This window comes from Delphinapterus leucas, chromosome 7 (assembly GCF_059928025.1).
Source record: "Delphinapterus leucas isolate spDelLeu-1000000601 "Yukka" chromosome 7, BTC_Dleu_Yukka2, whole genome shotgun sequence".
Taxonomy (NCBI): domain Eukaryota; kingdom Metazoa; phylum Chordata; class Mammalia; order Artiodactyla; family Monodontidae; genus Delphinapterus; species Delphinapterus leucas.
The window spans coordinates 83,264,163-83,276,761 of NC_143135.1; the positions used below are offsets into that span (position 1 = coordinate 83,264,163).

Sequence of the window (12,599 nt, forward strand, 5' to 3'; positions counted from 1 at the left end):
TAAATTTGTAAATGTAGAACCATATATGAAATAGTAACGTGTACAATTAAAGAAGAAGATAATGTTTTATGAGGTGGTATAGAAACTTGCAAATGCAACATTTAGACAATATAGGATGGTAAATTTTAATTAATATGGACTGTAAATCCCAATAAAAAGAATTATTTTAAAAAAGGGTTATTAAGCCTGTTAAGGTTGATGAGGTGGTGAAAATCAACTTTTCCTATAGAAATTTTTAAAAACCATCTGATTATTTGCTTTGAAGTCATGCTAGTAAAGTATAGGAAAACAAGCCAGATAATTCCCAAACCCATGTCAGTCCTGTATTAAACAGAATCAATTGAGAAAGAGATTATTATGCTTTTCTTCAATTTTTTTTTTCTCTTGTACTTCCTCAGTGAGCCCTAGGAGATTGTGACTATAGGTATTGAAGTACATAGGGCACAACATAGAGCAGCTACTGTTGCTTATGGTGGGTGACAGAAATGTCATCTCTTAGCAGAATGGTATGCTACTTTTCTTTTATATTGTATCTTTTATATGATCGTTAAAAATATACTCATTTGATTTAGCTTCAATTTTATATTGAATGTGCTACATTATAATGTCAACACAAGCAATCCATGTCTTTTAAATAGGGAGCAGCAGTATACCTGATGTATTTAAACTATGCTTATTTGAATGTTAATTTCACCTTTAAAATTTATTTCATTAGTAATGATGTATAAAAATGAGATTATTTTATAATTATCACCATGGCTTTTCTTTCTATTAAATATTTCTTTACCATAAATACTAGTCATATTGATTAGCTTAGAAAGTCTTATAATTCCATGTCTATGTATTTTTTCCCATGCATTTTTACTCCTTTTTTCTATGGCCAGAAATAGCTCGAGTATTTGGCTGCCAGAAAGCACATAAATTACTGTTCTTATATACAGAAGAAGAACAATAAAACAAAATGAATTTATTTGAGTAGATGTCTATGAATGGAGTAAGGAATTTGTGAACTTTATGTTCACAAATTCCATTCAATATTAAATTGCTTGGTCTTACTAAGGATTGTTTTTGTCATGTAAAGGTGAGCTAAAGTTAGTACAAGAGTTAAGAATGAGTAAAATAGTATTATTTTGGCTAAAGATAAGACTTGTATGAAATCAAGAAATTTCAATTTTAAATAACAGAAATTAAAGGCTTAATTCATTCAAACTAATAACCTAACATGTATATTAAACCTTATAATTAATTCACCATATTACTTTACTTTTAAACTCTTTGTATTTACTTGTGTATTATTTTTTAATTGACAAATGGCTGTTTCTTAGAAAGCCTTAATGGAAACTGATGAAGAATGGTCTATGAACAAGAAATTAATTGATCTCTCTTCAAAAGATATCAGAAAGTCTGTAAGTATTATTTTTTTTAATATAAGAAATAACCCTACTATTTAGGACCTTTGTAATTTCCATATCTTATTTGAGAAAGAGACCATTTGGCTGAGTGATCAAAGGTGAAGGAAATATAATTCCATAAATAAAGAAGAAATTATTTTCATCCTACCTGGTCTAGCAAATCCTTATTTCTTTATTTGCTTATTTGAATGTTTATTCCTGATCTTTTGGTGCTCTGCCACTGTAGTCCCTATGATTGTTTATGATAACCATAAGACTCTGCCATGAAAGTTCCTCTTAATGGGATTCTCAGCCTCTGGGACAAGTGAGGAGAGATGCCTTCTTGTTACTGAAATTATAATGAGAAAAACATTTTCCTAAAGGCTCTATTTTGAACATGGAACTCTCTCTCTTTTTTTTTTTTTTTTTTACTTATACAAAGGTTTACTGTTATGGTCCTTTAAAACAGTAGTTGAGTTAGATGATGGGTACATTATTCTTTTAGAGACTTTACTAACCATGCTTCATAGTTTAATCTTGATTTGCAGATCAGATTTTAGATACAAGTTACCCTTAGGTTGAGTACTTCTGTAATGACCTCCCTCTTTTCTAGAAATACACATTAAATGGAATAGATATATAATAGAACTGTGGATTCCTTTTTCTTTTCAAAGAGTATTATATGAATGTTTATTGAGTGCCTGCTATTTACCAGGCACTGTTCTAGATGCTTTTTATACATAATGAAACAAAACAAAGGCTTTATGTAGCTAATATTCTAGTGCAGGAGTTGGGAACTGCACTCTGTGTGCTAAATCCAGCCTGCTGCCTGTTTGTGTAAATGAAGTTTTATAGTAATACAGCTAAATCCCTTTTTTTTTTTCTTAACATCTTTACTGGAGTATAATTGCTTTACAATAGTGTGTTAGTTTCTGCTTTATAACAAAGTGAATCAGCTATACATATGCATATATCCCCATATCTCCTCCCTCTGTGTCTCCCTCCCAACCTCCCTATCCCACCCGCCTAGGTGGTCACAAACCACTGAGCTGATCTCCCTGTGCTATGTGGCTGCTTCCCACTAGCTATCTGTTTTACATTTGGTAGTATATATAAGTCCATGCCACTCTCTCACTTCTTCCCAGCTTACCCTCCCCCGCCCCCGCTGCCCCCGTGTCCTCAAGTCCATTCTCTATGTCTATATTCCTGTCCTGCTGCTAGGTTCTTCATAACCTTTTTTTTTTTTTTAGATTCCATACATATGTGTTAGCATATGGTATTTGTTTTTCTCTTTCTGACTTATTTCACTCTGTAGGACAGACTCTAGGTCCATCCACCTCACTACAAATAACTCAATTTCGTTTCTTTTTGTGGCTGAGTAATATTCCATTGTATATATGTGCCACATCTTCTTTTTCCATTCATCGGTCAATGGACACTTAGGTTGCTTCCATGTCCTGACTATTGTAAATAGAGCTGCAGTGAACATTGTGGTACATGACTCTTTTTGAATTGTGGCTCTCTCAGGGTATATGCTCAGTAGTGGGATTGCTGTGTCGAATGGTAGTTCTATTTTTAGTTTTTTAAGGAAGCACCATACTGTTCTCCATAGTGGCTGTATCAATTTACATTCCCACCAACAGTGCAAGAGAGTTCCCTTTTCTCCACACCCTCTCCAGCGTTTATTGTTTGTAGATTTTTTGATGATAGCCTTTCTGACTGGTGTGAGATGATACCTCATTTTAGTTTTGATTTGCATTTCTCTAATGATTAGTGATGTTGAGCATTCTTTCATGTGTTTGTTGGCAATCTGTATATCTTCTTTGGAGAAATGTCTAGGTCTTATGCCCATTTTTGGATTGGGTTGTTTGTTTTTTTGAGATTGAGCTGCATGAGTTGCTTGTAAATTTTGGGATTAATCCTTTGTGAATTGCTTCATTTGCAAATATTTTCTTGCATTCTGAGAGTCGTCTTTTCATCTTGTTTATGGTTTCCTTTGCTGTGCCAAAGGTTTTAAGTTTCAGAGGTACTGTTTTTGGCTGCTTTCATGCTACAAGGACAGAGTTGAGAGTTGCAATAGAAATTTTATGACTGCAAAGCCCAAATTATTTTATTTAAATTACAATTTTATTATAGGTTTTAAAATTGTTTTTTAAGTTTTTAAAATTTTGCTGACCCCTCCTCTAGCAGATGTCACTAGAATATTTCTCTCCCATTTTTTGTTTTGGAAAGCGAGACCTGATACATGTGACTGATAGAATTCACTATTTTATTTATTATATCCCAGGCCAAAGGTTGAAATCTCATTGTATTATTGGAGGTAGTTTTAATTCAAAAGTAAAACCATTGTCTATTGTCTTTTTTAAAAATTAAAAAAAAAGTAATACAATTTTTAAAGGTTACTTTCCATTTACAGTTATTACAAAATATTGGCTATATTCCCTGTGTTGTACAAAACATCCTTCAGCCTATCTTACACTCAGTAGTTTGTACCTCCAACTTCCCCGCCCCTGTATTGCCCCCCACCATTGGTACTGGTAACCACTAGTTTGTTCTCTGTATCTGTGTGTCTGCTTCTTTTTTCTTCTATTCACTAGTTTGTTGTATTCTTTAGATTCCACATATAAGTGATATCATACAGTCTTTCTCTTTCTCTGTCTGACTTATTTCACTTAGCATAATGCCTTCCAAGTACATCTATGTTGCTGCAAATGGCAAAAATTTGTTCTTTTTTATGACTGAGTAGTATTCCATATACACCACATCTTCTTTATCCATTCATCTGTTAATGGACACTTAGGTTGCTTCCATATCTTGGCTATTGTAAATAATGCTGCTATGAACATTGGGGTGCATATATCTTTTCAAATGAGTGTTTTGGGTTTTTTTCTGATATATATACTCAAGAGAGGAATTGCTGGGTCATATGGTAGTTCTATTTGTAGTTTTCTGAGAAACCTCCATACTGTTTTCCTCAGTGGCTGCACCATTTTACATTCCCACCAACAGTGTAGGAGGGTTCCCTTTTCTTCACATCCTTGCCAGCATTTGTTATTTGTTTTCTTTTTAACGATAGCTGTTCTGAAGGTGTGAGGTGACATTTCATTGTGGTTTTGGTTTTGATTTGCATTTCCCTGATGATTAGCGATGTTGAGCATCTTTTCATATGCCTGTTGGCCATCTTCATTTCCTCTTTGGAAAAATATCTATTCAGTTCTTCTTTTTTTTAATTGGGTTTTTTGGTTTCTTGATACTGAGTTGTATGAGCTGTTTATATATGTTGGATATTAATCCCTTATTGGTCATATCATTTGCAAAAATTTTCTCTCATTTAGGAGTTTGTCTTTTCATTTTGTTGATGATTTTCTTTGCTGTTCAAAAGCTGTTAAATTTACTTAGGTCCTATTTGTTTATTTTTGCTTTTATTTCATTTACTCTAGGAGACTGATCCAAAAAAATATTCCTGTGATTCATGTCAGTCAGTGTTCTGCATGTATTTTCCTCTAGGAGTTTTATAGTATCCAGTCTTAAATTTAGGTTTTAATCCATTTTGAGTTTTATTTTTGTATGGTATTAGAGAATGTTCTAATTTCATTCTTTTACATGTAGCTATCCAGTTTTTCCAGCACTACTTATTGAAAAGACTGTCTTTTCTTCATTGTATATTCTTGCCCCCTTTGTCGTAGATTAATTTACCATTAAGTATGTGGGTTTATTTCTGGGCTGTCTATTCTGTTCCATTGATCTATATGTCTGTTTTTATGCCAGTATCATACTGTTTTAATGACTATAGCTTTGTAATATAATCTGAAGTCAGAGAGCATGATTCCTCCAGGTTTGTTTTTCTTTCTCAAGATTGTTTTGGCTATTCAGAGTGTTTCAAAGGTACAATCTCCCAAGACTGAACTAAGAAAAAATAGAAAATATGAACAGACCAATTACCAGTAATGAAATTGAGTCAGTAATTTTAAAATTCCCAACAAACAAAAGTCTAGAACCAGATGGCTTCACAGGTGAATTCTACCATTTATCCTTCTGACACTATTCCAAAAAATTACAGAGGAAGGAATGCTTCCAAACTGATTCTATGAATCCAACGTCACCCTGATACCAAAACCAAAGATATCACAAAAAAGAAACTTACAGGTCATTATCACTGATGAACATAGATGCAAAAATCCTCAACAAATACTATCAAAATGAATCCAACAATACATTAAAAAGATCATTCACCATGATCACGTGAGATTTAGCCCAGGGATGCAAGGATTTTTCAGTATTCACAAATCACTGTGACATACCACATTAACAAATTGAAGAATAAAAACCATATGATGCAGAAAAAGCTTTTGATAAAATCCAACATCCATTTATGATAAAAACTCTCCAGAAAGCTGGCATACAGGGAACATACCTCAACATAATAATGGCCGTATATGGCAAACTCACAGCTGACATCATACTCAATGGGGAAAAGCTGAAAGCGTTTCCTCTAAGATCAGGAATAAGACAAGAATGTCCAGAGTCACCACTTTTATTCAACATAGTTTTGGAAATCCAAGCCATAACAGTCAGAGAAGAAAAAGAAATTAAAAGAATCCAAATTGGAAAGGAAGAAGTAAAACTGTCACTATACATAGAAAAATCCTAAACACACCACCAGAAAACTACTAGATCTCATCAATGAACTCAGTAAAGTTGCAGAATACAAAATTAATGTACAGAAATCTGTTGCATCTCTATAAACTAACAATGAACTATCAGAAAAGAGAAACGAACTATCAGAAAGAGAAATTATGGAAACAATCCCATTTACCATCACATCAAAAAGAATAAAATACCTAGGAATAGATCTAACTAAGATGGCAAAAGAGCTGTACTCTGAAAGCTATAAGGCACTGATGCAAGAAATTGAAGATAAAACAAAAAGATGGAAAGATATACCGTGTTCTTGGACTGGGAGAATCAGTTTTGTTAAAATGACCCTAGCACCCAAGGCAATCTATAGATTCAGTACAATCCCTATCAAAATACCAATGGCATTTTTCACAGAACTAGACAAATAATTTTACAATTTGCCTGTGGTCTTTTTCTTTTCCCTTGCTGGTGAATTGGGACAGACAATATATTAAAAAACAAAACAACGGCCCCACAAATGTCTAATTCATGATCTTATAGAAAAAGGTATCTAATGTACATACATCTTTTGTGCCTAAGTTTTTCACTTCTCATATCATAATTTCCAATGCCATTGAATATTCTTTTAGAACATGATTTTAATGGCAGTTGAAAATATTTTAGGGGAGGGGTGGAATCAAAATGGTGGAGTAGCACGTTGCTGAACCCACCTCCCCTCACAAACACATCAAGACTACAACTACATATAAAGCAAGTCTCACTAAAGGTGACCTAAAGACTAGCAGAACAGCTCTTCTGCAACCTAGACTGTAAAGAAAGAACCACACAGAGTTTGATAGGAGGGGAGGAGAAGCGATCTAATTGGGACTGACACCCCTAGAGAGTGACCTAGAGAGGAGAGAAATATCACATGTTCAGGATCTTCCTTGGGGAGCGGAGCATTCAATCCACACATTAGGCATTCCATCCCTGTGGTCCAGCAAGAGGAAGATGAGCCTGTCTGGGTTAGAAAACCAGTGGGGCTTACCTGAGTGCTGTAATAAATGGAAACTCTGCTCTTGAGGAGCTTGCACACAGACTTGCTCACAGTCCCAGGGTGGAGGCAGCAGATTGAAATCTTCATGATGCTCTGGCTGGCTTGCCAAGACCACCCCAGTGTGCCCCCAAGTTTGCACTGGACTCCTACTCTAGCCCCTACTGCTCTGCTGTTGCTCCCTGCTAAGGTCAAGGCTGCAATTGCCAACAAGAGTGCACACACTTGGAGGGAACAGGGCTTGGTTGAACCCTGGCCCTGCCTCTGATTAGGATGGGAGCAACATACTTGGGAGGGAGAGGAATCAGCCCCAGGGTGGAGACTGCCATTTCTTGTGTGCATGTCGGTGCACACACTTGGGAAGGAGTGGAACCAGCTCAGTTGTGTGGCTCCAACTCCTCCAGCCCTGACCTAGCCTCTTACCAAAGTACACACATCAAGAAAAAAGTGGAACCACTTCAAAGTGCAGCCCCAAGCCCTCAGTCCCTGACCATGCTCACAATTAAGGTAGAGACTGCCATCACACCTGGGAGAAGTGCAGGTCCCTCAGGGCTCCTGCTTCAGCTCTTGGGCCTGGATCCCACCCCCAGTAGGGCAGTGACTGCCACTGAGCATAGGAGAAGCCCCAGCTCAAACATGGCTCTGGCTCTACCTCCCACCAAGGCAGTGGCTGTCAGGGCACCCTGGGCTTACTTCAGATTGAGCTCCCACTGGAACCACTGTGCACACACAGACTGCATTGGGATGCTCCCACACAAGGACATGTCTTCAAGACCAGGATAGGTAACTCTTTCACCTACTGTCATGCAGACAAAGGAATATGTTTCAAATGAAAAAACAAGAAAAGAAAAATGAATAAAACCCTACTGAAACAGAGATAAATAATTTACCTGATAAGGAGTTCAGAGCAATAGTAATAAGAATGCTAACTCAAGTTGGGGAAAAAAATAAATGAACAGAGTGGGAATTTGAACAAAGAACTAGAAAATATTAAAAAGTACCAATCAGAGCTGAAGAATGTAATAACTGAAATGAAAAATACACTAGAAGGAATTAGCCACAGATTAGGTGATATAGAAGAATGCATAAGCAACCTGGAATATAGTGAAAATCACCCAATCAGAACAGGGAAAATAAAAAAATTTTTTTAATGAGCCTAGCTTAAGGGACCTCTGGGACAACATCAGGCATTCTAAATTTGCATTGTAGGGATCACAGAAAGAGAAGAGAGAGAGAAAGGGATAGAAAATGTATTTGATGAAATTTTGGCTGAAAACTTCCTGAACCTGAAGAAGGAAATAGATATCCAGGTATAGGAAGCACAGAGAGTCCCAAAGAAGATGAACCCAAAGAGAACCACACCAAGACATATAATAACTAAAATGGGAAAAAATAAAGGTAAAGAGAGAATTTTAAAGTCAACAACAAAAAACAGTTACGACAAGGGAATTTCCATAAGGCTATCTGCTGGTTTTTCAGCAGAAACTTTGCAGGCCAAAAGGGAGTGGCATGATATATTTAAAGTGCTAAAAGGAAAAAACTAAAGAGTTCATCAGTACTAAAGTGACCTTACAAAAAATGTTAAGGGGTCTTCTTCAGGTGAAAAAGAAAGGACCAAAACAAGAAATAAGAAAATACAGGAAGGGAAAAACCTCACTGTTAAAGGCAAGTAAAGGCAGTGGATCAACCACTTAAATGAACAATTAGAAAGGTTAAAAGACAAAGATTTTAAAATTAAATATAACTACAATGAACAGGTAAAGGATAGGCATAAAGATGTAAAATATGACATCAAAAATAGAAAGCATGAAGGGGAAATTAAAAAATATAGATCTTTTAGAATGTGTTTGAACTTAAATGACTATCAGTTTAAAACGATAGATATAGATATACATCAACATATGTGAACTCCATGATAACCACTATATATGCAGTATTTTTGCTGGTAAGCCATCTAGTACCTATTGTAAGGTTGTTTTTTAAAACCTGGATATATACCTAAAATAAGTACCTGGAGGATTTTAATATTTTAAAATAACCAATAGAGACAGTAAGAAACATACAAATTCTTGGAATGGTTGTTATATATTCAACTTTGAAGTGTTTTCTTTTCCAAGTCACCACATAGCGTTTTATCTGAGACTATTTGAGAGTAGCTGGGGAATGAACCAGATGACCTCTTGAGGTCACTCTTAGCTTAGGATTTGATAATTATGGGGATGGAGTTGTGAAGAGAACTTGAGTATAAGAATAATTTCAAAGCAGGTCACTTTTTACAAGGTTAACAAACTTTCCAGTATCTTTTTTAAATGATAATTATGTTTCTGAGCATGAAGTGAACAATCTTGATTTATTTTAACATTATTTTTATTCTGAAGAAACCTCATTATCCTTCTTTTAAAAAACTCTATGTCCTTAGTAGGTACATAAATTATTTTATGTGTGTGTTGCGGATGTGCTGATTTTTTCTTCCATAGTGGATTCTTGGTTGTTAGTAGAGATTGACATATTTGTAATTCATTCTGATTCTCTGATGATTTATGTTTTTATTTGTGTGAGTATAAGCTTCTCTTTTTATGTCTATTTTGTTTACTTTCTCTGGGTCTTTTGATTTCCTTGCAGTGTAGTGTGAAGTTCATGGATATATACAAGAAAAACAGATCTGAATGTTCATTGCAGAGGAGTTGCATAATATTCAGTAACTTGTCAAGAAAGTGGTCTTTTTTCACAAGACAATTTTATTGAGATTTCACATGAATTCTTCCTCAACTTTTTCTTTTTCTTTTTTTTTACAACTTTATTGGAGTATAATTGCTTTACAATGATGTGTTAGTTTCTGCTTTATAATGAAGTGAATCAGTTATACATATACATATGTTCCCATATCTCCTCCCTCTTGTGTCTCCCTCCCTCCCACCCTCCCTAGTTCACCCATCCAGGTGGTCACAAAGCACCGGGCTGATCTCCCTGTGCTATGCAGCTGCTTCCCACTAGCTATCTACCTTACGTTTGGTAGTGTATATATGTCCATGCCACTCTCTCACTTTGTCCCAGCTTACCCTTCCCCCACCCCATGTCCTCAAGTCCATTCACTAGTAGGTCTGTGTCTTTATTCCTGTCTTACCCCTAGGTTCTTCATGACATTTTTTTTCTTAAATTCCATATATATGTGTTAGCATACAGTATTTGTCTTTCTCTTTCTGACTTACTTCACTCTGTATGACAGACTCTAGGTCCATCCACCTCATTACAAATAGCTCAATTTCATTTCTTTTTATGGCTGAGTAATATTCCATTGTATATATGTGCCACATCTTCTTTATCCATTCATCCGATGATGGACACTTAGGTTGTTTCCATCTCCTGGCTATTGTAAATAGAGCTGCAGTGAACATTTTGGTACATGACTCTTTTTGAATTATGGTTTTCTCAGGGTATATGCCCAGTAGTGGGATCGCTGGATCGTATGGTAGTTCTATTTGTAGTTTTTTAAGGAACCTCCATACTGTTATCTGTACTGGCTGTACCAATTCACATTCCCACCAGCAGTGCAAGAGTGTTCCCTTTTCTCCACACCCTCTCCAGCATTTATTCTTTCTAGATTTGTTATTGTTTCTAGATGATGGCCATTTTGACTGGTGTGAGATGATATCTCATTGTAGTTTTGATTTGCACTTCTCTAATGATTAACGATGATGAGCATTCTTTCATCTGTTTGTTGGCAGTCTGTATATCTTCTTTGGAGAAATGTCTACTTAGGTCGTCTGCCCATTTTTGGATTGGGTTGTTTGTTTTTTTGTTCTTGAGCTGCATGAGCTGCTTGTAAATTTTGGAGATTAATCCTGTGTCAGTTGCTTCATTTGAAAATATTTTCTCGCATTCTGAGGGTTGTCTTTTGGTCTTGTTTATGGTTTCCTTTGCTGTGCAAAAGCCTTGAAATTTCATTAGGTCCTGTTTGTTTATTTTTGTTTTTATTTCCATTTCTCTAGGAGGTGGGTCAAAAAGGATCTTGCTGTGATTTATGTCATAGAGTGCACTGCCTATGTTTTCCTCTAATAGTTTGATAGTTTCTGGCCTTACATTTAGGTCTTTAATCCATTTTGAGCTTATTTTTGTGTATGCTGTTACGGAGTGGTCTAATCTCATACTTTTACATGTCCCAGTCTAGTTTTCCCATCACCACTTACTGAAGAGGCTGTCCTTTCTCCACTGTACATTCCTGCCTCCTTTATCAAAGATGAGGTGAACATATGTGTGTGGGTTTATCTCTGGGCTTTCTATCTGGTTCCATTGATCTATATTTTTGTTTTTGTTCCAGTACCATACTGTCTTAATTACTGTAGCTTTGTAGTATAGTCTGAAGTCAGGGAGCCTTATTCCTCCAGCTCCATTTTTTGTTCTCAACATTGCCTTGGCTATTCAGGGTCTTTTGTGTTTCAATACAAATTGTGAAATTTTTTGTTCTAGTTCTGTGAAAAATGCCAGTGGCAGTTTGATAGGGGTTGCATCGAATCTGTAGATTGCTTTGGGTAGTAGAGTCACTTTCACAATGTTGATTCTTCCAATCCAAGAACATGATATATCTCTTCATCTATTTGTATCATCTTTAATTTCTTTCATCAGTGTCTTATAATTTTCTGCATACAGGTCTTTTGTCTCCTTAGGTAGGTTTATTCCTAGATATTTTATTCTTTTTGTTGCAGTGGTAAATGGGAATGTTTTCTTGATTTCACTTTCAGATTTTTCATCATTAGTGTATAGGAATGCCAGAGATTTCTGTGCATTAATTTTGTATCCTGCTACTTTACCAAATTCATTGATTAGCTCTAGTAGTTTTCTGTTAGCATCTTTAGGATTCTCTATGTATAGTATCATGTCATCTGCAAACAGTGACAGCTTTACTTCTTCTTTTCTGATTTGGATTCCTTTTATTTCCTTTTCTTCTCTGATTCCTGTGCCTAAAACTTCCAAAGCTATGTTGAATAAGAGGGGTGAGAGTGGACAACCTTGTCTTGTTCCTGATCTTAGTGGAAATGCTTTCAGTTTTTCATCATTGAGGATCATGTTGGCTGTGGGTTTGTCATTTATGGCCTTTATTATGTTGAGGAAAGTTCCCTCTATGCCTACTTTCTGCAGGGTTTTTATCATAAATGGGTGTTGAATTTTGTCAAAAGCTTTCTCTGCATCTATTGAGATGATCATATGGTTTTTCTCCTTCAATTTGTTAATATGGTGTATCACGTTGATTGATTTGCGTATATTGAAGAATCCTTGCATTCCTGGAATAAACCCCACTTGATCATGGTGTATGAGCCTTTTAATGTGCTGTTGGATTCTGTTTGCTAGTATTTTGTTGAGGATTTTTGCATCTGTGTTCATCAGTGATATTGGCCTAGAGTTTTCTCTCTTTGTGACATCCTTGTCTGGTTTTGGTATCAGGGTGGTGGTGGCCTTGTAGAATGAGTTTGGGAGTGTTCCTCCCTCTGCTATATTTTGGAAGAGTTTGAGAATGATAGGTGTTAGCTCTTCTCTAAATG

At 35.7% G+C, this 12,599-nt stretch overlaps 1 protein-coding gene across 2 annotated transcripts in view; it reads left to right on the plus strand.

The window, feature by feature from the left end:
- CWF19L2 (CWF19 like cell cycle control factor 2) overlaps positions 1 to 12,599 on the plus strand; it is a 199,854-nt gene that overhangs the window by 174,091 nt on the left and 13,164 nt on the right. For both annotated transcript variants that reach the window (XR_016393904.1, XM_022560508.2), the window contains exon 16: positions 1,326 to 1,406. Coding sequence is in view for 1 of the 2 variants with exons in the window: in XM_022560508.2 (XP_022416216.2) it covers positions 1,326 to 1,406 (81 nt within the window). In the remaining variant the exon portion in view is untranslated. The remainder of the gene's footprint in view (positions 1 to 1,325; positions 1,407 to 12,599) is intronic.